This window comes from Buteo buteo, chromosome 4 (genome assembly GCF_964188355.1).
Source record: "Buteo buteo chromosome 4, bButBut1.hap1.1, whole genome shotgun sequence".
Classification (NCBI taxonomy): Eukaryota; Metazoa; Chordata; class Aves; order Accipitriformes; family Accipitridae; genus Buteo; species Buteo buteo.
The window spans coordinates 68,313,225-68,340,724 of record NC_134174.1 but is presented as its reverse complement, the minus strand read 5'-3'; the positions used below and the strand labels follow the sequence as shown (position 1 = coordinate 68,340,724).

Below are 27,500 nucleotides of genomic sequence, written 5' to 3'. Positions count from 1 at the left end.
GCTGACACAAGGCACCAGCCTCTGCCCGTGTCCGCGCAGCAGGACCCCATGGACGAGCTCTTCAGGAGATGACACCCGGCCAGCTCCACACAGCAGAGCCAAGAGATCGAGGCTGTTCAATGAATCATTGTGCATACGAACGCAAGTGGTTTAAAATTAGCAAACAGCTCAACGTTTTGGCTTGGAGACGTCCAACTCATACCTTTGCATTTTTATAGCGCTGTGGGCACTGCGCGGGAGCAGAGCGGAGGTTGAAGGCAAGCAGCCAGAGACCAGGACAAGTGTCCCGAGCCTGCGGCCACCTCCACGGCTGAGGCAACCAAAGACCTGTTGGTATTTCTACAACGCTGTACCTACAGGTTTAATGGTCAGGTACAGGCATCTGCTCCGGGCTTATACTAGTCATTCAAAATCTCATTCTAGGAGCAAATATTTTTGCTTTGTTTCAAATATGTCAATTTTGGGAGCAGGGAAAAACTGTGCGAAGTACGTAAAAATAACTTTTTTAATGACTTAATGAATATTTTTAATACAGATAGGAACTACTATAAACATACATACAATGCCTGTATCTGCAGATCAGAGCAATTGAGAAACACCAACCACTATCTCATTCACTTCAAACTCAGGTTCTCTTTTCATATTTTATCGGTATTTAATGCCATAGCTGTTCTGGAAAGGACCCAGAATAGTCCTTCCAGAGATACCACGCACCAGCCCAGCTACAATTTCTAAGTGACTGGGCCATTAAATTAAATTTGTATTTTTCCATTCAAGATAGAAAGAAATGAGGACTTGCCTCTATTTCACTTTGTCAGAGAGCTGGTACTGACCAAGAACTTCTCCTCATCACCTGCAATTTGCAGACCGAGCTCAGGAACTGAACTCTGCTCTCACACGGCAATACAAATCGCTACAGAAGGGCCATGTGTGACAAGAGACCACAACTGGCCATCGTCTGACTTCAGATTGAGATATTACTGCATGCACACACTGAAGTGGAACTTCTGGTCCCACCTCAACTCTCTTTTTCCCATTTCTTGGAGTTCTCATTATTGCCTGTTGAAAGCACCACGGCTGATGCCAGGCCTGTGAAAGTTCCTCGTCTCCTTCTCCGGAGAAAAACCAAAAATTAAATTCAATTTGCCTCAATCTGCATTGTTGGAACTTAACAAAAATGCAGTCTCCCAGGTGCTGCCATGATCCAGCTCTTCTCCTGACTCGTCCCATTAAGAAGACACACAAACCTGCCCACAGTTCCTAAATAAGTCAGAGAAGACGTAGTTTCCTATTAACACTGGGATTTCCGAAGGGTAGGCAGGACCATCTGGTTATAGTTAGACTGGAACAGGTGGGGACGTTCTGCAGAAAACTACTGAAGATTTACGGATACGCTGGAAGTATCATTCCGGCATTAATGAACCCAAAATACAAGGTGAACAAAAATGATTCAACCACCCTCATGTGTTGATAAAGCACAACTTCCAATTCATACCTAGAAATTAAGCTCACTAACATCAAAATTTCAAACTCATCACGACCTTTGGTTCGAGGTCTTGGCTCAGGATCATCAGGTTTAAAACTAAACCTGGGAGCGCCGATGACCTACAAATTGGAGAGCTTTAGGAGAAATAAAGCGACAAACCCAAACAAGGAGCTCGAATCCCCCCAGCCCTCCGTTCACACACACACACACAACCTAGAACCACCGCCAGCAAACCAAGTTTGAAACTGTGGGCTCTGAACTTCATGCATATGTCCTATGAGATTTTTTTTTTTTTTTAATCACCTCAGGGCTCCAGTGTGCTCCCGTGATGTAAATGGGAATAAATCCATGAATTTTGATATCATCTAGTGTAAAACTGATTCTGCAAACTGGAATTTGTTGTATCATCCTACAAGCACGGACACATTTCCCCGATGAGGCTCCTGTACAGTGTGCTGCAACGCAGTCCAGGAGGACTCACCAGCATGCCCCAGGAAGCACACGCACAAAAAACCAATTCTATTGGTATTGAAACGGGGCAACACCGAGGCAGGGTATTTTGGAGAAAGCAATCATTGTCTCTCTTCAAAACTGCCAACCGACAATACCTCCACAATGATGGTTAACCACCGGATTACGTCAGCACAAGTATCCTGGTTGTTCTCCTCTGGGCAGGCTGATGGCAGAGGACCCGAGCGTGACGGGGAGGGAGGCTGGGATGCGCCAGCATCTCTCCTGTAGGTTTTGTTGCTTCACACATAATTGCTTTTTCTCTGTAATTCCACTTAGACTTACATCGATGAGGTGTTTTTACTGTTTCATTTTTCAACATGGCCCCAAATATCCACTCCCAAATGACTCCGGATCAAGAAATCTGCACCCTTGGTTGCTTTCTGAAGATCGTGTTACCAAAGATAACCTGGCCTAGAAAATTAATATATGAAACATGCAATGCAAATGTGCTCCACTATGTGAACAAAGTATAAGATCTTCACTTGTCTAAAAGATGAACAGCAATTTCTTTAGATTTCTATAAGTTTCTTTGTAAATGTTCAATTTAAAAATAATATTCATTAAATTGCTTAACTGTAATAAAATGTAACTATTTGCTTACTGCATACAAATTAAGTCAGTATCAAAGTACCGGTTTTCTTTTTAGTTTGTATTAATTTATTATTGAATTATAAATATCTAATCTATGAAGCTAACACTTACATAGCACTTTACAAACACTAATTCACAAATGATGCAATGTCTTTTCATGGCACATATGAAAGCAGCAGCAATTAATTCCTAGAATCTTCTGGCTTCAACCTCAAAGTTAGTGTTTTTTTTTTCTTTTTCTTTCTCTTTTTAAGGAGCACACATTTAAGCAGTCAGCAAAACAACTGTGAAGACATAAAGTGTGATTTCATGAAGTCACTTAGCCTCTTGACTGATAACGGTGCCATCATACACAGCGCGCTGCTAAATGAACTGCAATTTGAATTCCCGAGATTCAAATTATTTAAACAGACATCCTGGAAGCAAACAGAGGAGAAGTCCTATCAGTGACCCTTGATGGTTTTTCAGAGACTAGGGTTTGCTAAATTAATAGGAAGCCCTAAAGAAACCACCTTGTGTGGAGGAAGTTCCTGCAGAAAGTGGTCAACTGCCAGGAGAGGAGAACTCTACAAAAGCACAGACAGGAATTCCGGGTTATTTGGGGTGCGAGAAGCAGGTGGGGTTGGAGAAATGAGCACGCTGCTTAAAAACACCCCTGTCCAGCACCTCTTACAGAATGATTCGCTTTTCCAAGCATCTAAAGAATATTGCAGGGATTTTAATAAGTTAGTAGGGTTAATAAGTACACATTTACCTGATCTAACAGCCCCATTATTTAACAGAAATCTGCAGTATCAGGAAAATACTACCTATGTTTCACAACCTGCCACAAAAAAGAGGCTGCTTCCTCATCCTGTGCCCTGCTGCCAAACCCAATGAAATCAGCACAGGCACAAACGTGTTTATACAACATTAAGGGTTCACGTTAAGCTGAAAGCAAGGAGGAAATCTGACTTTCAGATTGACAAATGAAGAGCGTACATATATTCTTGTGTCTGCAACAAAGAACACATTTGTGTACTTGCCCACTGAGCAGCTGTGTGTGAATCCTTAACAAACCTTGCTCGAAGAGACACCGCAATCCTTCTCCCTTAAAGGATGGTCAGAGCTAAGGTCAGAGCACCCTCAATCTGAATTTCAGATCTTGACTTTTGTTGGCTTTACTTTTTTGTTTGGCATTAAATATGAATGATGTTCACCGAAACATTTGGAACATTAATTATAGGGAAATACACATAATTTTATTGCTTGCCTGAAAACGTATAGCTTCAGTCATTGTTCACCCATGTAACGACAATCATGAGCTTCAAGCAAAGTGCTAAAATATAAAAGGCCACGTTCATTCATGTATTGGTCCAAGCTGCAGCACTATAAAGTACATCAAAAGGTGTTAATGGTTTCAATATTTATCTGCTGCAGGGAAGCACTCTAAAAAGAAGACAGAAAAAAAATTCTGCTAATGGCTGTGTCTCTCCATTAAAATGAAAAGCTTAATGCATCTTATAATCAGAGGACAATTTGCAAATCATTAAGAGAAATGTAAAATTCCATTAAAATACAAATCAAGAGTCCCTCACTGGACTAATAATCTTTTTGATATTATTTTGCATTTCACTATTTCTGTTCCCAATATCCAGGCACCACAAATGATCAGTTCTTGAACATGCTATTTACCACAGCCTACTTCTTTAACGAGAGACTGAGAGAAGTATAATCTGCTATTCAGAGCAGGTACTAATGAAGAATTCCATATATTCTGAAATTTAATTAAAACCCCAAAGATTTCAAATTAGATGCAATTTGAAATGCCTGGGGCAGAAATACATGCACTTGCGTGGCAAGGGTATCACGCTGAAAGTTGATACCGTAATTGGTCTTGATGTATTTTTGTGTTGCCAGGCTGAAGCACAGAACTCATAACCATATAAAAATTCTCTGTAGATTACCTGCTCATTGAAAATGCCATCACTCAGGTAGTTCTCTACTAAATTACCATGCTACTAAAATGCACAAAGTGATTCGAAGAGAAGAGTGGCACAGCTGGTCGACGCTGCCAATGAGTTATGCATGCGTCGACGCTGCCTTTTTTCTTAGTAAAATATGCTCAGTTGAATATTAAAATATAATTGGCATTCAACCTAAGTAGCTTAAACCATTTTGTTATCTTCTTTTAAACCGATTTGGCTCCTCCACAGTTATTTTCAAGGATGCGATTCACAAACTAATGACACCATCACATTCAGCTAGATTTGTACTATTTTACATTTGTCATAAATAGGAACAATTTCTACAGCCTTCTAGGGATGTCCTTTAATACTGGCTCCTCTTGAACATCAAAGGCCCAATTCATGGGGAAAAAAAGAAAGAAAGAAAAAAAAAAGAGTATGCCATTTATGTTGTTCTTGCATATTTTATTCTGAGGAGAGTGTGGGATGCAAATTTCTAGTGAAAAGTGTGTTTTTACAGTTAAGTCCTTGTTTTTCCCAGAATATACTGGTCAGCTCACACGTTCACAAACTCCAAAATGAAATACAGCAAAAACGTCTTGGAAATAGGTCAGAAAGGGGCATTCTTAGGTCAAGCAGCAGCAAAGTATCTATATTAGAAAATGGCTTCCCCTCAGATGAATTTGTCTATGTGCCTCTAACATAAAGGCTGTTGCAAATACCACTATATTTTCATTTTCTGAAAAAAAATAACAATGGTATTTAGAAACAAGGTGCTTGCCATAGTAACAGTCACATTAGGCACATTACCTTTGAAATACCGAACAGGTTAAATGTATATGAGTATTGACGATATTTCCCATCGATAAGGGGATTTAAGTAAACTTGGCTGAAAGTTCATTAATAAAATAGGTGTGGGGGGCTATATTGATAAAATCCTTTCCTTTTATCTTGATTATATAGGTTTTTATTAAGTAGGGGTGCAAAGGTCACATGGGGCTGCATGTGTGGCAAGCAAGCAAACAAATCAAAGGAAAAATGAATTAAATTAAACTTATTCCTCACAGGTCTGCAATGCTAGCAGGTTGCTAAGGTCTGGGGCTTCGGGTGAAGATGATGACCACATGACTCTGGATACAAGAAGTCTTTTTCCCACATTGGTATTTGTTTTTATCCACTTTCAGTTCTTACCTTTTAATCTAAATCTCATATCCAAGCAGCAAAGTCAAAAGTTACCAGGTTGGTCAAAATATTTCTTATATCAGGGTCAACTTACTCCTTTTATTTCGTGGAAGGGAGAAAGGATCTGATTTTGAACATACTGACTTTATAAAGAAGCATCCCATGCATGCGGCTTTTACAGCTGCAGATTACAGTGAAACTGTCCTGACCTTGGGCTGACCGCAAGTATATGCAAAGATAAATATGTGAACTCCTGACACCGTCAGAGCTTTCTGCTGGGTGCAGTCCTGGAAACCTCCCAACAAAAGGAGGGGACCGTCCACCAGCAGCCAGGGCTGTGTCACCTTACTCAGAGCAAGTTGAGCAGCAAAGGGAGAGCAGATACTCCACGTCCATCTTCTTCCACCCCACCATGGCCATCCCAAATTCAGGATCAGTGAATTCATACCAAATAGCGTAAGACACCAAACACAAACCTCTCCTTTCAAAAAAGAAGCCTGGTTTTGGAATAATTTCAATATCCACGCATCTCTGCAGCTATTTCAGAGTCACCATGACTTGCTCCAACATCCCCAAATTCTCTGAGACCAAGTAAATTTTTCCCATCATACAGTGATGTCATACAGGTGACTATCAGCTGTGGAGCTTCAATCCATCCTTACCTAAAAAATAAACTATTTAGGTAACGCTCCCTTATTCTAACTGTGGTCCACCTGTAATTAACGTCAAGAATATTGACAAGAAAGGACTATCCTACTGAAAATACAATATTTTTTTTTTTTTTTTCCTTGAAATAACTGACCCTTTCACTACCTTCCCCATGGCAGGACAGACACACCACTCTCCCCATACTCGACTCTTTCAAAAGTCACACCTCAGGCCATGGTTATTCTGCAAGGCTCCACCAAAAACCCACAAGAAGTTACATTTTCTCAGCCATCCCTGGAATCAGTGCATCCAAACTGTTTTGCCTAAATTCCAACAGCGTGCCAGGGACAGCGGCAAAAAGGACATTTACACCTAATAGGGCCCGAATTGTCAAAAATGGCTTGTATTTGGCTGGTAATTTATCCTATGAACAGTGAACTCAAATTAAGAGTACTCCTTAACATACACCTAAAATGACATAAGATTCCACTGAAAATGATGGGAATTTTGCTCTGAGTTCAACAGGAACTGGGTCAGGAATTTTGTAAATTCTTCTGTCCAGAATGCATTTGTACTGATTTTTTTGTTTGTTTGTTTAGTTTTGGTTTTAAATACGAATGGTTGATAGAAAGCAACAAGCCAACTGGGCTGGAAAAAGAATTTGAGACATAAAATAACTGGGCTGGTTTTGGGTTTTGTTGTTTTCATTTTTGAAGGTTGAAGAGGATTGATTTCTGTTTGAAGAAAATTGTAGGAAAGTATTGGATTGTAAAAATCCATTAAATGTCTAGCAAAACAGTGACTTTCTGCTTATCAAAACTATTCTCACATGAAGTGGTAATAAAAGAAGGTGCCAGTCTCTGGAATTTGAATTTTGTGTTGGCAGACAGAAATATGAAAGCTTGTCATCTCTTTGCACTTGAATCTGCCATGTCCAGATATGTGAAGTACTAACGTTTTCGAGCAGATTATTTCATATTACTTTAATATAACATTTTCTAAAAGCCTAAATAGAAATGTATTTGCATGTCTGATGAAGCTGCAGGAATGAAAAAGGGAAAGGCAGAAACATTTCACAACTTTTTTTCTTTAGTGAATTGAATCTCTACAACAAAATTAAGAGAATTTCACAAATTGCAACATAATAAATGGCATGAATGACATTTTGCATTTGTCTAGGAAATGGCAAGCCTTGCCTCCTCCTCAGCAGGTTACCCAACAGCGTAATTCAATTCTGCAAAAATATAAAAATAACCTGGTAATGCTGGTGGATTTATACTTTCCCAGTTGAACTTTAATGAATTTTCAATTTTTACTGGAAATAAGGTAAATGTAGAGAGAGGACACTGGGACAGGTTGGCTCCTGGGGTTTTTCTGTAGGCTGAGTTTTCTGCTTTTCCTATTGAGGATGGTTATGCTTTGAATATGGCAATTGATGAAATGGCATCGCCTGGCCTGGGGGCTTGGGCACTGCATCATTCTCATTGCACCAGCGAGAGGGAGGGCTGTCAGCTGCACCATACTTACCACTCAAACCCAGTTTATTTCATATATATATATATATATCTACATGTATATACACACAGACACACCTATCTAAAAAGGAAATCACAGGAACTGGTCCTTGATGTAACACCTGATGTTTATAGTATCAACCTTACTACATTTAAGAAAAAAAGATCACCCTGGGACTAAGTAAATACGTAGCCCCTGAACACGTTATGTACCTGCACCACAAAAATATGTACTTAGAGAAGTTCCAGACAGCCCCCAAAACACTTGTCTTGCTTTAGCACCCTATTTGGCTGCCTATCATCCTAGTAAGCTCCAGCCAGCTAGCATATTTTCAGATACTGCATATGGATTTATGTATATTAGGTCATACTAGAAAAGTCATTTAAGAGTAGGTACAATTTATTTTAAAAGGGCAAAAAAAGTTACAAGTCATACACAGGACTGAAGAAAATTAAAACTACATAGGATCCAGACATATATATGTCTCTATAGATATGTCTCTCATATCCATAGGCCATCACTTTAAGAATTACAAGTTAATAAAGATAGTAAACTTGTGAAGATGTCATTCACTAGTATTTACTATCTTGCTAACACCACGCAAAGATGTACTTAAAATGCTTATGGTTACTTTTTGTACTAATGACCTAAGTTACCTACAGCTCAATGAAATCATTCATAGGTCAAATTCAACCTTTCCATTCCTCACCTGCCCTCACCCTTAACTCCCATTTTCTCCTGTTCTCCTCAAGGCTGCAAATCACGCCAACATAATGTTGCATATTTTTTCATTACATAAAACGAAGCCGTGCAGTGACCTCAGGACCGACCAGGACGTCTGACATCCCTGAGTGTTCTCCAGCTACTCCTACTCTTTTGATCAGGTTTTTTCATACCTGCTCCACTTCGAGTCTGAGACCTTCCCCCTCTGCTTCTGGGGCTCCTGAAAAGCAGTTTACTCATTCTTATGTTTTAAAGAATGACATTTTTACCAGCCATTTCTTTCCCACCGAATGTGAATGCAGAGTTGCTATCCTATTGGATAATAGGATAATAATAGGATAAATAATAACAGGATAATAGGATAATAATAGGATAAACCGGCACCTGAAGCTTCAAAATTTATAGCTTTACTAGGCAGTATCTCAACAAAGTCAATGATTTTTATGATTTTTTTTTTTAATCTGTAATTTAAAGCAAGGGAAAATAGATCTGTATTAATCTTAACACTGTAAATGCTTTTCTTATTTAAATAATCTTTATATATTGAAGAAGTCTTTGGCTAAATTGTATGTGAGAAAAATGTAGTCTTAGAATATACTGCACACTGTAATTAGCGTAAGCAGCACAGTCATTAAAAACACCTCTTTTAAATGTAAGCATTCATGGGATGTTGAATTTGCCATCTCAGAAATACGTGAATTAACAGCCCCACAATCTTCAGAAAACTTGTGATTTTAGCATTCCAACCACAAAAAGGAAAAAACATACTTTGGCCTTTGCTGAGTTACAGCCAGAATGTGTAAAATTTACTTTTCTTTCTTAATCTGCTGCAATTTTTTTTTTTTTAATAGTTTAGAATGTGCAAAACCAGTAAAACAAGGAGATGCTACTGTGTTCCACTGGCAGAAAGGTGAAAGAGTAATCCAGCTGCAGTTAATGGGAGGATTTTCTCCATAGGTGCTTTCTAAAGGGAGAGATTCAACACCACCTGCAGACCCCAGGAAGGACGGGCGAGGGTGCAGCACGGGAACCAAGGACGAGTCCGACTCCACAGAGGTGGCACCAGAAAATAAATAGTTTCTTCAGCCTGTAACTGGTATTTCACAGTGTGCTTTGCCGTCCTTTGGCAGGGACTACGCCGGGTTCACTAGCCTGCGCTGCTTTGGTTTGAGTTTCTGAACAAGGAGACTCCCAGGAAATCACAGAGTAATTATTGATTACAGGCCTGGGTACGGAGCGAAGTCATCTTGAAGGGAGAATGGAGGTACTACCAGTTTCTTTGAAGACTCTCCGCTCCCATTATGTATGAAGCGTTTCATCAATAACCCCTCTTGGATGAATAACATACATTATGCACAGGAAATTTTAGCTACTAATCTGGCTTGCAAAGCTCACCTCTCCGGTCTCCATCCTCGGGTTGTTCCTCCTCGATCTTTTTGCGCAGCTTTTCTCTGCCCTCGGTTTGCAAGGCGACACAGATAACGTCGCTTGCAGACCTGCAGAGACCTCCTCCCTTGCTCTGACACAGTAATTCACAGCTTATTTGAAGAACTAGGGTGATTGAGCTGGACTGAGTCGAAAGGCGCAGCTTTGCTTCAGGTCTACGCCTCCAGTACGGGGACCCAACTGAGGAACTCCAGGCTCAAGGCTATAAAAGTGTGGTTTTGCAAAGCTAAAGGACTTCATCCGGCGAGGACGGCGGCATGGCATGGCAGGGCACGCAAAGAGCAGAGCCCCAGGGCTGCTGCTCGTCACAGGCCAAAGGAAAACTCTTGCGTGTCTCCAATTTCCTCTGCTCTTGTTGCTCTAATGAGCCATCTGGTCTGCAAACACACAACCGTTCCTCGCTGCAGCGTCCAGCGCCGCAATGCTTTCTGCGACCGCAACCACCACGGTTACAATGCACAAAACAAGAAAAGTCAGGAAATTTCATGACTGACCAAGTTAACATTGCCTTTTCCATTTCACAGACCCACAGATCAAGCAACTCATGCATAGGCTTCAAAACAATAACGGTCAATTTTTTCTTTTCGATATATAAAGGGGGCTAATGACCATGATACATTAAGACCAATTTAACCACTTGCCATTATAAATGTTCAGTGATTTTTCTGAGGCGTAACACCTTGAAGTCATGCTACGGAGAAGTGGGAAGAAAAACCTTTTTCTTTGTTCAGTGAAATTCTACACTGAGCCCTGGCCATGACACAAATTGTTGAAAGTGCCAGTTTTTCAATTACATTAAAAAAAAATAATAAATTGGCTGCATAGGCAAAACTGGACAGCCAGTAAGCCAACAACTCCTGGAGGTGTTGGGCAACCAGCTTCAAACTTCTGCCTGCCTCAAGCTGTGCTCCAGCATCAGTGCTTCAGATTCAAACTTTGCCAACGAGTTGTGAGGAGGAATGGTTAATTCTGTATTTAGAGTGCTTTTAAACACGTTTCCCCCTTTTAATAGTAATTTAGAAAATTAAAGGCACTTTAGAAAAATTTAAGACACAAGATGAGCCGCTGAAACAGTAAATGTCAGAATTCAGCTTGCCTTTGCCTTGGTAACGCATACGCACTTGGCAACCAAATTACAATAGGATAATGAAATGGTTATTATTATATTTTCACTGTCAGCGCAGGGGTTGCTGGAAGGTACTCAGTGTTCAAAGGGGGTCTGGTGTCTTTCTTTCCTACGAGCCCAGAAAAGCAAAGCATACAGCTAGATGTTTTTTGGGTGGTCATCAACTGTGCTCCTCCGCCTGTCCACGCAGCGCTCGAGGCCGGGTGCTGCCGCGCCAGAAAGATGGCTTTCTGCAACCTGCAAGACATCTTTACTTTCTGAATTTGCAAATCTCCCTGCTTTTGTTATCTCAGAGTTGATTGTTGCTATTTTTCTCTCCACAAGGAGCTATGCCTTAATAGTTGGCACAAAAGCAGCTGCAGAAAATTGACCATGAATTGAGAAGCGCTTCATCCTGAAAGCACTTTACACTGTTTTGTTAAATGAGGAACCTCTTATGTGTTTGACATAATCAAACCCCTTCCTGTCCTCAGATGATGCTAGCGCAGAAAAAAAATAAAATAAAATTTGATATAAGCACTGATTAAGAAAGAAAATATCCAATAATCGGTCCTTATCGCAAAAGCACCTGATGATGGAACTCAAGTCACCTAATATCAAAGAACCACATTGTAAGTGGTCATATTTACAGGGAAGGGGAGAAAAGAAGGGCCAAAGGTTTTGACAATTCATTGGAAGAGCTGCTGCTGAACAGAGACAAGTAAGGAAATCAGTGTGGTGAGGAAAAGCCTGCCTGGCTTTGGATCCTCATGCTCTCGTTTATGTTTATTCTGCATTTTTAAGTGCCTGGAGAAACGAGTAGGCACTTTCAAATGTAAATGTGAAAAAGTAAATAAATACCAAACTCCTAATTTTGCATTACTGCATTTCTGACTTACAGATAAATTGAAATGTACAATGTAATCCATTATAATGCGGTTTTTACCTTACCTTTCTACTAAACAACTTTTAAAAACAGTTTCTTCATATTTTTGACATGTATTTCCACATTCCTTCCAACATAATTTTTTTCTATTTTATGAAAGTGTTACTAGGAGAAGGTAAGAGAAGAATAGAAATGCTATCACATCATTGTGATTTGTGCCAATTAATTCTTTGTTAGCATTTCCATTACGTACGTGCCTCGCCCCATAAAACGTGCACACCTGCTCTCAGTCCAAGAACAAATAACTGAACTAAATTAAAAAAACCTGAACCTGCACATGTTAAAATGAGAAAACCACGCTCCAGTCCCCCCCAGCACCGAACCTGTGATAGAGAAGGTCAAACCCCATTAGGACAACTGCTGCCCAGTGCGTGCCCAGTGGGACCAGCATCCTTCACCAAGCCACGGGTGCTGCAGAGAGACCAGCGTGGATGCTCACCGCCACCGGCCACGTCCCATCCCACCCCCGCAGGCAGCTCTCAGATGGGTTTTGCATTTGGATGGTGCTGAAAAGTTCCCCCCCCCCCAAAAAAAATTTGAGGGTGATGACTGCTTTTCCTCAAGAAGCTTCCTATTAACAAATATACTTATTTCTCCTCTTTTAAATGAACTTCAGTCTCTTCCAGCATTGCCTGCCCAGGAAGGTTGCTGCCCAGGGAAGGACCAAAGTCCCCTACCAACTCTGACCATAAGTAAGTCAAGGCAAGACTGCTCAGGGCTAAACCCCAAAACAGCAGGCAAAACATCATCATCAGCATTTAGACCAAGAAATGTCATTAGCCAAGCTAAAAAGAATTCAGTATCCAATTTAGGAAAAATTAATAGAAGTAAAAGCACTACTTTAAATGTTTTATAATCTTCCAGTGCATAATCTGGGAAGCAGGATTCCCCTGATGTTATTCAGAGACGGAAGGAACAGCAGCAGTAACTATTTCCCACCCAGCTTTGCCCATTCACGTTCAGCCCAACCCTAAAGTTTTCACAATACGGGTCTTAATTTCATCCCAGCTAATAAAAAACCTCCTCAAATGGTCATTTAATCACCTAGAAGGCCATACTTCATGAGCATTTTGGCAGTTTTGACATCATAGTGTCATTAGTGCTTATTCTCCCACATGTTAATTGGACGGTTTCACTAAAATTTCTAAATGAAATTTTTTTAATAGTTGATAAAAATGATGTTTGTATAAAAATTAGGGTGAGACAGTGCAATACACAACTTAGTTTAAAAATACTCAGTACCCACGCTGTAATTTGACTATGAAAGCTCTCGCACTGAGAAATATTCATAACATAGAAGACTAAGCACCGAAGTTCATCATTAAAACAAAGGCGCTGTGCAAAGCTCACAAAATGTAAGACTCCCACCTTCTGAAAGCAACAGCCTGATTATCTGCACAACGCTCTGCACAACAACGGCATTTTGATTTTGTTGTTCTACTTGCAGCTGCCATTAGATAATTAAGAATAAGAAAGTGAACAGCAAGAAGAAACCTACTATTTATAAGAATTAGAATAAAACCAGCAATTAGCAGTAGAGACAGCTGAGTTCTTGTAGATACTACTCGCAAAGGCATGCCTGTCAAAACAGCCCTTCCTTCCCACAGGTAAAACCGGTCATTGTTTTACATGGGTACTGACGTATAGTGCCTATGCCTTAAAATACAATACAAACCTAGGCACCCTTATTTAAAAGGCATCTTTCAACTTGAACCACAAAAAAAAGTACATAAAAGTTATAGTTTATACAAAAACTAGTGCTATCTTACCTCGTGTAAGGTAGGGGATACTAGTCCCTTTTTGGTCCTATATTATCATGGAATCTAATACAATTAAAGAATGGATCTATTAAACTGAAGCTTTCATTCACTGGGGAATGATGATATTCATGGACAGACCAGAAGGCACTGCAAAAAGCAGACTTCTGAGAATTTTTTTCTTTTTTTTTTAAACAACGGGATCTATTTCATTTCAAGGGATTGACTTGTTACAAGGTCTTCAGGAGCACAGCCAGTGAATGGAGAATGGTAAGGAGAAACTTTTCTCAGGTCTTGTTTTTATCTAAAGACATGAGTAGCATAACTTCTTTATAACAACACTTGTTCATTTAAAAAAAATCCAAATAGTATCTATGATAACTTTGAGGAATCAAAACATAGCTACCTTACACAACCTAACCATCACTGACTGCTTTGGCACTGGTGAGGTTTCCATCCCAATAGATGTGGACATGTCTAAGCCTCATTCCCCCGTTGCTGGGAAAAAGCCCGTTTAGGCGAACAACGACATTATTGAAAAGCTTACTGCCCTTCAGATGTGTTCCTACTCAAACCTTTCAGCCAGCAACTGTCGGGAGCTGAACCACATCACTTTTATTGCCATTAACCAAGAATTAGGGGGACAGGAGCCCGCACCACCCTGGCTGATGGGAGCAGGGAGGGGACGGGCGTCCCACGGCACAAACCTCGCCGGAGCAGCGGGTGGTGGAAGGCCGGCACGGGAAGGCTCGCCATCCTCGCCGGTTCGCAGAAGTAGGCGCGCAGCCAGGCCGTGCACTGCTTCAGCGGCTCCGTCATCTCCTCCGCGCCTTCGCACACCTCGCAAGTGGCCGAGGACTCTGCCCTGCTGCGAGAGAGAGAGAGAATTGTAAAATTATAATTATAAAAATTACAAAAATGAATATTCATCACTCTGCATTAGCAAACAAACAAACAAAAAAAATCAAAACATTCAATCCAGAGTCAGATTCCATCTTTTTTCTGCTCTGATAAGGGGATACTCATAACAGCAATAACAAAAATGCATCCTCATCACCTCTAGAAATGCAATGACGATGCGAGGTTGCTTACACCTGTAAAAAAAAAAACAACATATAAGATTGGTGAGAGAAAAATGCCGTGCAAAGTGGGAAATGTCAGGGAGCAAGAAAACCACCCAAGTCCATGGTAGATGACGCATCCTCGTGCTTCCCGGGTGGATGGAGGTGAGGCTCCTCCTCCACGTCCCCCAAGGGCGCAGTCCCGTCTCCCCAGGGACCATCCCTGGGGAAAGGAGGGAAGGAAACGGCTTTCTGCTGAACCCATGTCTTCCTCTGCCCCGTTTCCTTCCAGCGACGGTGGCAGGTTTCTGCTTTTCTCCACTTATTGAATTGGAAGGAAGCAATTGAGAATTCATTTGATTTTCAATGGCAGCTCGTGCTTGCAGGATACTGAAGAGCAAAGCAAGCGAACAGAAAGCACCTGCAAACAAAAATGTACTTCTTCCCTTGTTGCTTTTGTCTTCTTTTCCTCTGGAAGAGCAACGTGTGTATGAGCGGAATGAAAACGTGAACACTGGATTTGCAAATATCCAGCCGTGTTTCCCAACCCGTTTGCTTCCAGTGAGGCGAAGCAGCGCTGGTGAAGGGGTGGTGGTGCTCTCCTGGTGCTTTACAAGACCGCGATGCAGTGGGTGTCTCTCAAAACTGCAGAGACTGACTTCAGGGTACCGATAAACAAGCAGAGCCCATTAGCAATGCACCCAAGAGAAATGACGGGAAGACCGATAAGGAGACAACATCAAGGGTGACTGCCAAAACACCAAGTCCTGCCAACAATCTTCTCCTATCCAGAATCTTAAGTACCACTGATGAGCCATCCTACACTCTGATTATTGCAGGTTTTTTCCCCCCAGCTGGAAATAGAGCCAGACCCCAGAACAAGAAGTTTCTCAATAATGTGCTGCTAAAACTCAACAGCATAGTGTCCCGCTGAGGGGTTGGATGTGTCACAAAGCAGGAGAAGGGAAAGAAAATTGTAGAAATATGAAACTACACGTGAACCTGAGACAACAGAAGAAAGAGAAAACCAGAGCAATTCTGCCACCCAGGTATGGGGAAAGAACAAACCAACCCAAATCCCCCAGTATGCTCGAGCGTGCTGCAAGCCAGCGAAAATATTTTTTTAGCTCCCTCCTAGCAGAAAGCTGAAGAAAATGAAATGCGTGATGTACCAGTAAATGGCATAAAAGACACCAGGTCTGCTTTTGCCACAAGGCACCTCTGCAAAAAGACCGAACGCCTTCCCACGCTTGATCCACAACAGCTCGTGGAGCCGAACACGACGGGACGTCGGTGTAATCAGACACCAGCCCCGGCTCTGCCTCTGGACAGGATAAATGATGTGCAGGCGGGAGCTGGGTCAGGATTACTCTCAGAAGCGAAGCCCTCACTCGCCTGGTGCATGATCAAACGGCCCTGCCATCTCCCCCAGCCCCAATTCATTTTCTGATTAATTGTTAACCACTGAAGGCCACATAATTACTGATAAGAAAGTGGCAGAGAAGAAGAGGGACGCAGAGGCGGACAATTAAAATACTCCAGTCGCACAAGAATAAGAGTTGATGGCTTGGAGCAGAGGCAAAACAAAAATGAAGAATCAGCTTTGGATCCAGTATGCTAGAAATTAAATGCAATTCTATTTCTCTCTTTCCATTTATTTACCAAATTAATGCTTTTGATTTTTCTTTTTTTTTTAATGTGTGTGTGAAGTAGTATCAATTTGCTTTATAAAACTGATGTCTACTTTGTGTTATTTTGCTATTTAATAATCTCTTTGCTAAAAAAAGTATGAGAATCTGTGCACAAACTTTTTTGCATGAATACCTACAACATGGACCTCAAATCAAGCTCTCGACACCACGGATAATCCGTTATTCTGCACATGTACAACACTCAGCAGAATATGGCTCAGTTTTACTGTGGATTGTTAGAGCTACGACAATATAATAACTACAGAATATAATAATGCCTCTGAAATCTCAAAGAGAAGTTGGTAGACTTTTCTGCTCCATTTATCCAGAAGAGCATAGAAAGCACTCAAAACTACAGTAACCTTATGTTTTTCACATCATCTTGTTTCACATTCTCGGGAGTCTGGAAATGATTTGGACTGTAATATCATCATAAAACCAAAAGACTTTGTCTCCTCGCTGCTCTGCAAGCAAGCAGCCCCCAGCTGGGCTCCCAGCTCTGCCGCCGACCGCCCCAGCCTGACGCTGCCAGACAGGCACTGTAATTTCCTCCTGCTCCAGAAAGGCACCAAACTACCACCGTTCTCCCCCAAAACAGGTGGGAAGCAGCACCCCAGCGTTGGCGAGGTGCAGTGCTACTGAGGCTGGCGCACGGGCTGCTCAAGGCTTTGCCTGAAGCCTCAAAGTAACCGTCAGGCCGTTAGCTCCATATTTAATATACGGAATGGAGTAATGGTCCATCAATCTGTTTAAGATGAAACAAATTACAGCAGCTGCTTTGCCTATCTGTGTAGCTGGGAGGGCTGCAGAAACGTGCTGCGTACCATAGCAAGGCTCAGCCATCCCAATGCGTGGATACGTACCCCCTGCCATCACGTACGCATTCCTCACTTCCACCAGGTCTTCCCTGGCAGGACTGTTTGGACATAAGTCTTAATTTTTTAATTTATTTAATTACTGCTTTTAAGAACAGTGCCTTGTCACTGCTGAACACCTCTAGCTGTTTTTGGCGAGACCATCCTCCCACAACTTCAAGACCAGACACTTTCACAATGCCTGCCACCTCCACGGCCACCTCCACCTTGGTCAAGAAAGCAAAAGCTTTGCAAGACGAAAATTAATTGCTTTCTAAGAATGCATTGACTTCTTTTCCTGTAGGACATAAAGTCGATTTGCCAACATATATGCAGAGAGCTTCAAACTGGCAGAAAGTTAAAAAAAATAAAAATCTTCGTATTAATTTTGCTTGGCTAGAAATGCTAACAACTATTCCTGGGAATTTGACAGCATTAATAAAGGAAAAGAATGAACATAACTTATGCATGGGTGTCTTCTACTGGCCCTCCTCCCCTTTCTCTTTCCGAAGTTGCATAGCAGCACTCCTTCTAGAAACTACCTCATCATTAAAAATTCAACTTAAAACACCAACTGTCTTTTAAAGGATTTTCTCAGGCTTCAAAGCCACGCTTTGGTCCAAGTAAGCCGTATGTACATTTCAAAAAGCAAGGCAAAAGTGGTCTCAAAACATTCATAAGACAAAGAGAAGAGCAGATGAGTTACATCACGGGGAATTTCTCCTCTCGTGTGAAATTCTTCTGCTCAATGTTAGACTTCTTGGAAGGTTCCTGAACACCCTACCCCATGCCTTGATCTTTGAGCATCTCTAATGTCAACATGGACAGGAAAAAGTTAGTTGTATACCATTAGAGAAAAATACCAATCTAAGAGTCACATTAACTACTTGTGCCTAATCTTTAGCAATGAACAACAAGAAAAAGGGGACCCTCTTTTCTTAATGTCCTGCCCTTGGTGATCCCCCAGGAAGGGACTTGCTCCTGACCGTAGAGCTGTCAGTGGCGCAGGGCCAGCAGCACACAAGGTGATGGTCAAATGGCCATTCGTGATATGTTTTACCTAAGGGAAGCTTAAGTCTTAAACCTGTGAATCAACAAGACGGAGCTTTTACTTTTATACAGGAAAATAAAATAAGCATATTCATCTAAAAATGCAAGAAACTAAACAGAAGGTGTGAGAAATCTGATTGCTTTACTTTTGCCCTGGAGAATTTCATTATCTTTCCTTAAAAAGTACCAACAACTTTTTTTGCAATGTGGCTAGAATAATGAGAAGCATTTATTTAAAATGCAGTAGTCTTATTTAAATCACTTACATTTTCATCGGAGAGACTGTCATTGCACTTGTTTTCATCAGTGAATTGTGCTGCCTGGCATCTCAAAAAACTTAAAGTGGAGGTTTTTGTATTTTCACTTGGTGAACAAGAAATCATTAATGTAGGGTTTTTAGTTTGGGGTTTGTTTTTTTAACTGAAACTTTTTTGTTTGCATTAACATGCCAGCCTCTAACATGTGTGCAGTAAGTCAGATGTCTGTCTTAACTTTATGGTGATGTTAAATGGATATTCAGCTGCAAGTGACTGACTCATCTACACGACTTTACAATGTGATGCTTAATTAAAAGTACATACTCCTCAAACAGAAAAAACCTATGTTTGTCTTAAGCTATAAAAAGCAGGCATCTAAAAATATCTACCTATTTTTTTTATTTTTTTCTTTAAGTTGGATGTCTCTCAAAAGGAGACTTGTTTTCAGGCCAGGGAACAAGTGCTGCTCCTGCAGATCTCCAGCCTGCGCGTTCAGCTCTTGGCGGTGGTGAAGTCCAAGAGAGACGCAAGGTCAGTCCCAGCACAGGAATCCACCACAGCCCAGGTGCAGACCTGCTGCTCCAGCTTACACACACGACAGCTATTCCATACCGTTCGTAGTGCAGTCCCGCATATTTATTTCCATTACAGCTCTTTTTCAAGACTGAACAACCTAAGGAAGCCAGCGGGCTCTTGCGTCTCCGCAGCTGAGAGGTGTATTCCTGAGGCTCCATCCCAGACACGTCTCTTCTGTGACTTCTTATGTTTGCATGGGATGAAATGAAGGAAAAGATGGTTTTAGCAGAGGGGGAGAAAAGCAGAAACACCACCTGTTTCAGTTTAACAGGCTCCTTCCAAACCACTTGCCAAGAACTGGAAGTTTCTAACGTGCTTCCAAAATAAACATGTAAGCAGCAGATTGGCTTCAGTGTCATCCTAAATAGCTTAAACATTATGAAAACCAGAGAAATGCTGTGAGAAGCCTCAGTGGGTAGCCATGTTCTAAACTGGTATGATTTTAATTATTTATTTTCTGAGCTACTTTTTGCCTCAGTCAGTCCTTAACAAACCTTAACAGAAACACTACAAGATGGACTTTGAGTTGCGTGATTTAAAATAAAGAGAATATATCACAACGGCTCTGCTGGCAACGTCCTTAGGGTAAAGCTAAGAGCTGACAGCTTCCTTAGGGTAAATATTATGAGAATGTTGTATCAGCTCTCACAACATATTTATGTATTTATTTGTATATTTGTAAAATATTTGTATACATTAAATATAATCGATCAGCTGAACATAACGTCCAATGCTCGCTTCCACTGCCTGTAGCCACACGCACCTGAATGTTTTATCCCCGGATAACTACCTCACCCTCCGGTGGTTTGCCTAAGAAGAGGTTTATAAACTGCTTCAGGTGCTAAGCTAGTGAAGAGTCCCCTTGATTTCAATTTGGTTAAGATATAAACCAAAAAAGCTCCCTAACTAGCACAAAAAAAAATTGCAACTCCTAGACTGCAGTCAGCTAGGGCCACTGGTACGTGTGGGTAGACTCAGATAGTTCATTATTACATGACTATAACAACTACAACAGTTCCTTTCCGACAACAGCAGGGATAAAGACCTAAAATAAAAATAGATAGAAAAAAAAATAATATTTGGAATTTATGCTTTTACATACAACTTCCCAATCTTTTCTCATGGACATTAGGGTCTTTGCCAGGCTGTCACCAACTGAATTGTGCATTGACACCATGGTACACATAGCACTGAAGATCACTGGGTTTACAATATCCTATTATCTTCAGGTATGTAGAAAATAAACATATTTGGACACTCAACCACATCCCATTCTATGTTTTTTAAGGGCATCCACAATTTTTACCACTGTGTTACCTGAACAAAAAGCCATAAGCGCTTTTATTCATTAGCAACCAATTGTATATTAAAATATAAATAAATTGGTTCTAATTAAGAGGCTTTTGGATCTTGTTTGACCAGAATGCTGTGAAAGCAATCATCAGCTGTACTCTTCACAAAGCAAATGGCACAAAATCTCACCAAATCCTTCTCTTAGCCTGCCTTCATCAAAATCAACATCAGAAGTCCATGTCGAGTCTAACATGGACAGACAAAGAAAGACGGGAAGAATGCAGAGGAGGAAAACCAAGCAGCAAACCCAACGCCTGCAGGTGTGATGGGCAGAGACGGGGTCTGGCAAGAAGGAGCAGAAAGCAATGACCCATCTCCGAAAGGGAGCTCCGACTTTCCCACACTGCTCCTGAGGCTCCCCAGCGCCTACGGCTTCATCATTTACAACCAGGAAAAAGACAGAAAACTACCTGGCAGGCAGAAACGCAAAATTTTAATTAAACCTGTAATAGAAAACATTGCAGTTTGTCCCAGGAAATCTGCAAGCCCATTTATATATAGGGTAGCACAATGCTCAGTGTCTCCAGTTTGAAGAGTACCTCCAGGCTGGGGTAAGTAGGAAGAATTTCTGTCAGCGGGACATATCCACGTTTGTTCTCTGTATTTTGATGTTTCTTTGGCCATTTGATTTCTTAGAAGTACGTGCCTTAAACAGGTCCAAATATCATCAAAATTACCCTAAGTCCAGTAGGGATGAAAAAGGCTCTGGCTAGGAGTGCATTAATGGAGGAGAGGAGGGCAGAAATAAAACATCAGGAAAAAACCCTTGCAAGTATCTTGTATTAAAAAAACCCCTTTTTTCCCCTCAAAATTCCCCCAAAACAAAACAAAAGGAGGGGTGGGGAAAAGATTATAGAAACCTTCCCCAAACAGGGAGCCCATTGGAGAGAGCAGGACTCCTGCACCACGTCAGGGAGACCCAACCTCGGCGGCCAACCCAACGGGTAATTGAAGCCCAACCTAAGCAAGTGTTTGGTGACTGTCCGTAAAGATCTCCATGTGGCTGTCATGCTAATCCTCTTGCTAAGGGAGAAAGACCAGAGGCCAGTTGCTGCAGCAGACTCCGACTATAACGAATGGGCTCTGACATGACCCAGCAGCCCTGCTCGGCGGCCAGAGCGCGTGATGCGATCTGACAGCAATTTAGACATGGCTCTCTTGGAGACTGCAGACCTACTTAACGTCAAACAAGAGGGGGGAATGCGGGTGGACTTCTGAATGGCTTTTACCCTCATGCCAGGGTTAAAAAAAAAAGAAAAAAGAAGAAAAAGAAAACGGGGGGGGGGGTGTGTGACATCAGGCTTATGGAAAAGGATCTTACAGAAAGAATCTGCCCTTGGGTGGAGAGGTAAACGTTTTTTGGAATATTGCCCAATTACAGTAGAATTCTGTTATCACCATCAGGGAGAGTTTAGGATGTAGCCATAATCCCTCCATGAGTCACCTGAGGAACAAAACAGTCCTTGGAGCATCAGACAGGAGCAAAGAGTCTTAGAGCCCAGTGAGAAAAAAAGGGTCCTTGGGTCATTTTCCCCACGAGGTGCCATGCTGCAGCCCAAGGACCAGAGAAGCCCGTATGCGTGAGGACATGCCCTTCCTCCTGGTGCCTTCTACTCGGGATATTGCCTCTCGGACAGACTCCTGCACTGACCAAAGCCACCATCGGTTCAAGATGTCTCCTGGCAGTGAGAATCCATGATTGAACTATTCCCGAGGCATTGGTCAGCTGGGGCACATCTGGTGCATCAAGCATCTCCACAGCTTAGGGCCATTAGTATGGTTAATTGTGAAGAGCTCCTAAATCAGAGTAAATTTTGACATTTGCAAGAGAATTCACTGCCGATTCTCCAGGATCTGAATGGTAACTCTTGCCATGAAATAGGTATGAGGGGCAAGTATAACTTAGAGTTATGTACTTTTTTTTTTAAATTACTTTTTAAAATTTTATCAGCAAATGATTGAACACAACTTTCCACACAACACTCATGCATATGAAGTCACCAGAAGTCAGACCTGTATAAAAAGTTGCACTGTCTGAAAAGCGAAGGCTGATAGCCTTTTTTCTTATACCTATATGTATCTGTGCTTGTCTTACCAAACCATTTTTTTTTTTAGAGAAATAGCTGGTGTATTACTTCCAAATGGAAGAATCAGTAATGATTAGAACACAAAAATTAACATTAAAATGAGACTCAGTCATGCAGCATTATTCTTTACAAAATAAACATAGAGTTAGCTGGCATTTTTACTGAAGCCTTCATTGTGAAGGTAAATAAAAATGTATTTTATCAACACCTAAATGTCATTTAAATAGTCTTTCTTTGATAGATGAAGGCTAAAGCCACCCCAAAACTGCAGATGAATTATCTGGTCTCTAATGATTTGGAAACGATTACAGGATGCAGAGCAATCTCGTTAAATTTTATTCAAAAGCTTACTACACTTGTGTTTTCTCTTATTTTTCTATCAATGAAACCCATGAGGTTTAAGAACAATTCATTATGTATGAGACCCAACTTACAGTGCTTGACTGTTGATTAATAGGAAAGTTTGCTGTATGTACATTTGCAACATTAGATGCATACAATATGCTAACTTATTCTTTCACCGAAGCTAATTATTTACAAAAATGACTACTTGAGACTACAATTTATTAAATGCATGCATCCAGTCTCAATTTGGCCCCAAAAGACAGTCTGGAATGAAGATCTTTTACTTGATGTGACAACTTCTAGAAACAGTGTTATTAATATTGTAAATGTGGCAAATAAAGAGTTCAAATAGCCGTATGTCTGTGTTGCAATTTTTCCCCACAACTGAATCAATGAACAAAGCAGCTTTTTAGGTTTAAAATTCATGGAGAAGCACATCCTTACATAGTTTAATTTAGCTGCTTATAAATGAAGTGTCTGTATGATAGTAGTAAGAGATTAAAAAAAGGATGAGAGCTGCAATAAACAGAAATAACACCCCAATTCGTGTTGAATGACCCCACCGCAGTTCCTTTTAAGACCTATTAAGAAGAAATTGATGCATTTATGGAAGAGTACAAGAACTCAGAACTGAGTTAGACTTACTCCTTGTCATACAACCTTTGCAATATTTTCTCCTTTCTGCTTTTATCTGTTATTGAGGATGTAAATTCTTACTGATGTGACTGGTCAGAAATTCTGCATTAAAACGGTACCTCTCTATTACCCAGAAAAAGAAGCATGTGCACAGAAATTTGGGTATCAAATACAGATTCCAAATAAATAGATGCACCTCTTGAGTAAAATATATAGGTAACCAAATGGCCTATTTTTTTTTTTTGGGTCTTGCAATTAATGATGTTAAATTCAGGTACCAAACCGAGGTTGCCTAAAGAAAACAGTACACAGCCCATCGCCGCTGCCAGCCGTGATGCCTGCAAAGCTGCTGCCTGCTTATTCTGTGCTACTAGTGCGTACCAGCAAACACTTTAAAGAAGGGAGTGAGACTCCTGTCTTCACATGCCAAGATAAGGAAAATCAATGTCAATGCCCAAAAGACTCAAGTGATAGCACTGAAGGTCATTAAATGCTACTCACTGCCCTGTACCATTAAAGTTTTGATTGGAATCCTATATAGAGAGACACAGATTTCAAACAAGATCTTGCCTTGGGATACGGTTCTGTGAGACCACGGAGGAAACACAGCAATCAGTGAGCAGTGGACTTTCCTAGTAACACAAGAAACACGTTCAAGGAAAACAATGCTACTTGTGTGTGGTCTTGGCTTATTTTTCCTGAACAAATTTATTGTGTTTTCAGAGAAGCGTATCTCAGTACGGACAAAGATCGCTGTTAAAACAATGGTAAGGTGCAAGGATAACCACAAAGAAGTTATGGTTCTTCGTCCACCTCAATCTTCTGCTGTGCGTCCCAATGCCCCAAGCCTTGCTTCATTGTCCACTCCATGCCAACCTCCTTCCCACTCCTTATATTGCCCAGTTTCAATGTTCTGCCCTTTTACTACCCTGGCCACCGCTCACCCTCCTTAACTCACCTGGTTTGGGCTGTCTCAGCACTACTTGTTGTCTCACCTTACTGCTTTACAGCGGATTTCACGGTCCAAAACCCCAATTTCTGTGTATCTTCTCATTGGAAAGGACCACCCTGTTCTAGACTGAGAATGGAGGAAATCAAGCGCACACCCAAAAGACCCTCAACCAGCAACAATTAAGCAGATACTTCACATGAAATGCCTTTAAAAAAAAATTAACAAAAAAGGATTTTTTTAAAAGCAAAGATTCAGCCAAGTTACAAGCAGCAGCACACTCTCACCCAAGATGTTAGGCAACATTAAGCATAGGTGATATCATCAGTTCTATCTATAATTAGGTTAAAAGAAAGTCAGTTAATTTTAGCACTTACAAGAAATTGTTACAAAACATTTTTTCTTATATAAAAGAATTCTCCCATCAGACTTCTGAGGTCGGTTTTATCACATGCAATTAACTGTGTTAGGGCTGGCTGCGGGGGACCCTTAAACCGCACACCGGACTCCCTTCGCTTCTCCACTTAGCTCCTCTGTTTTAGGGTATTCACCACAGCTCTCCCCACTATTTCCCAGCTCTGTGCCACTGCCACGTAGCATCACCTCATATATAAACCCCACCACCTCTATTCAGAAGCTTGCCTCATAGTAATAACCCAGTTGCTAACTGGTATCCGAAGTAAAATTTACATTTTTTCTACATATCTAAGATAGATATAATCCCAATTATGCATGGATTTAAAAAAAAAAAAGAAAAGAAAAAACCTAAGGCAGTTAAAATACACATTACAACCCTTATACTGCAAGACCCAGGTCTCTGATCTCCACTGGTGCACGGGGAAATTGAAGGAGGAAAACTTAAGGCTGAGTTATTGGAACTGGGCTCTGACTTTGGATGTCCACCTTGACGTGCATTAGTGCATGAATTCCAGATGAAAGTGAGCACCAAGAATTATAATCAACAGCACCTGCAGATACTCCAGCCTATTAAAATGAATTAAGATACAGATAAATCAGGAACCTCTTAAGAATTCAACTCATCAGGACATTTTTCAAAGCAACTTCCCAGTCTGGGTGTAATGCAGTCTGTGCCCTCCGAGTATCTCCTGTTAGGACCAACCGTAGGCTCATCTGATGCCTGACATGCAGGGTCTCCCATCAGGGCAGAGATTGGCATATGACTCCCCAAGCGCACTCCTGACACAACCGGAGATGTGCTGCCCATCTGGTGCTTGAAGAAAAAAAAGAAAATACTTTCCTCATGTGAATGAGGCCCTTCTGATGCACTGCACGCCGAAGCAGCTGTATGGGAGAAAGGATGGCAGGGAAGGCACCAAAGCCCTTGAGGCCAGTTTGACCCTCCCCACGTTACTGTGAAGCTTCCAACACCGGTGCAAAGAAATGGTATTCGTTTCTTTTGTTAAACCAGGTATGAACACTCAGAAACCACAGAAACAGACACTGGTATCAGATGAAACCATCACGAAACGCGTCAAGATCTGGGTTCCTAGGAGGCATTCATCATCCAAAGTTTCATGTCATCATAGGCCGAGAGCAGGACACTCAGAAAAAAACTGCTAATACATGCCAATTAAAACAGCACAGTTAATAAATATACTCTCTTCAAAGCTTTTCTACAGGGCTTTGAGATTATCTCCCCCACACCTTGGCAGGATCTTTCCTAAAATGGCATTACCCAATGACAAATTGGCTTTACTTCTTACCAATTTGGCCTCAAAACCAAAAATACAACCCTAGAACAGCAGGAAAGACAAAAAAATATGGTGTATTTTCCTCCATTTTAATAAACTCTTGTCAGCCCTTCTTGCTTACTGTTTGCAACGCACTACAGTGCCACAGATCTTTGGAGGTTTTGTGTAATTACACCCCACTGCACGCACGGGACGGTCCTTTTTGCACGTGCACGTATGTAGAAGAGAGAGATGGAGCCGGATCTGCAGAGCACGCCATGGGAACCCTCTGAAGGCAGCGGGAACCTTTGGGAGAAGTTCGGGGCTTCCCACACTGGAGCAGCTCCCGAGCAGCCCATCGCCCGCCTCTGCCGCCGGCGTTCCCTGCATCTTCCCAGCCGGGGAGGAAAGCTTTTCTTCTCTCAGGTAACCGAGCAGAACCCAATCACAGGATTGGAAAAACAGTAGGGCACGTCAATAAAACCAATAAAAATACTGTTTCAAAAAACTGCTGTTATAATTAACTGAAATAAGAGTCTATAAACTGCTACCTCAAAAGAAGCTTGTTAAAGGCTGAATATAGGAACTGTAATTTAAACGACCTCTCCCCTTCATGGACCACCTTGGCCTCAGCATGCCCCTCGCTTCTCCCACCCTCCCGCAAACCTCTGGATCCCAGTGGGATGCCGCTGGGATCCAGGAGCTTTGGGATTTCTCCGTGCAGAGGTGCTGCCCTGGGATGTGGACCTGATGCGACCTTACGATTGCCTCCGAAGCCCTGCTGCGGAGGACAAAGTGGGATCTAGTGGAAGCTGTGAATTACAGCCCCGGCACCGGCACATTCCTACTCTGAAACCCCACTGATGTCCTGTGGCAGGAGAGATGAGACGCTCACAGACCATCCTTCTGCCTACGATAAGACAGACAAAACTACTTTACATAACTCTGTTTCGAATTGCACAGAAATATTTTTCAAGGATGCTTTCTCTCCTCTCTCTTTTGAAGTGGTGAGCGGTCCCTGGAGACTGCTGTCCTCTGAGCTTTAGGTGCATCTGCATTACAACCCCATTAGCTTGTGTACTACACTCATTA

General features: G+C 41.5%; 1 protein-coding gene across 1 annotated transcript in view; it reads right to left on the bottom strand.

The window, feature by feature from the left end:
* MGMT (O-6-methylguanine-DNA methyltransferase) overlaps nt 1-27,500 on the bottom strand; it is a 168,806-nt gene that overhangs the window by 20,822 nt on the left and 120,484 nt on the right. The window contains exon 5 of the mRNA XM_075026622.1: nt 14,566-14,726. Within this exon, the coding sequence (XP_074882723.1) occupies nt 14,566-14,726 (161 nt within the window). The remainder of the gene's footprint in view (nt 1-14,565; nt 14,727-27,500) is intronic.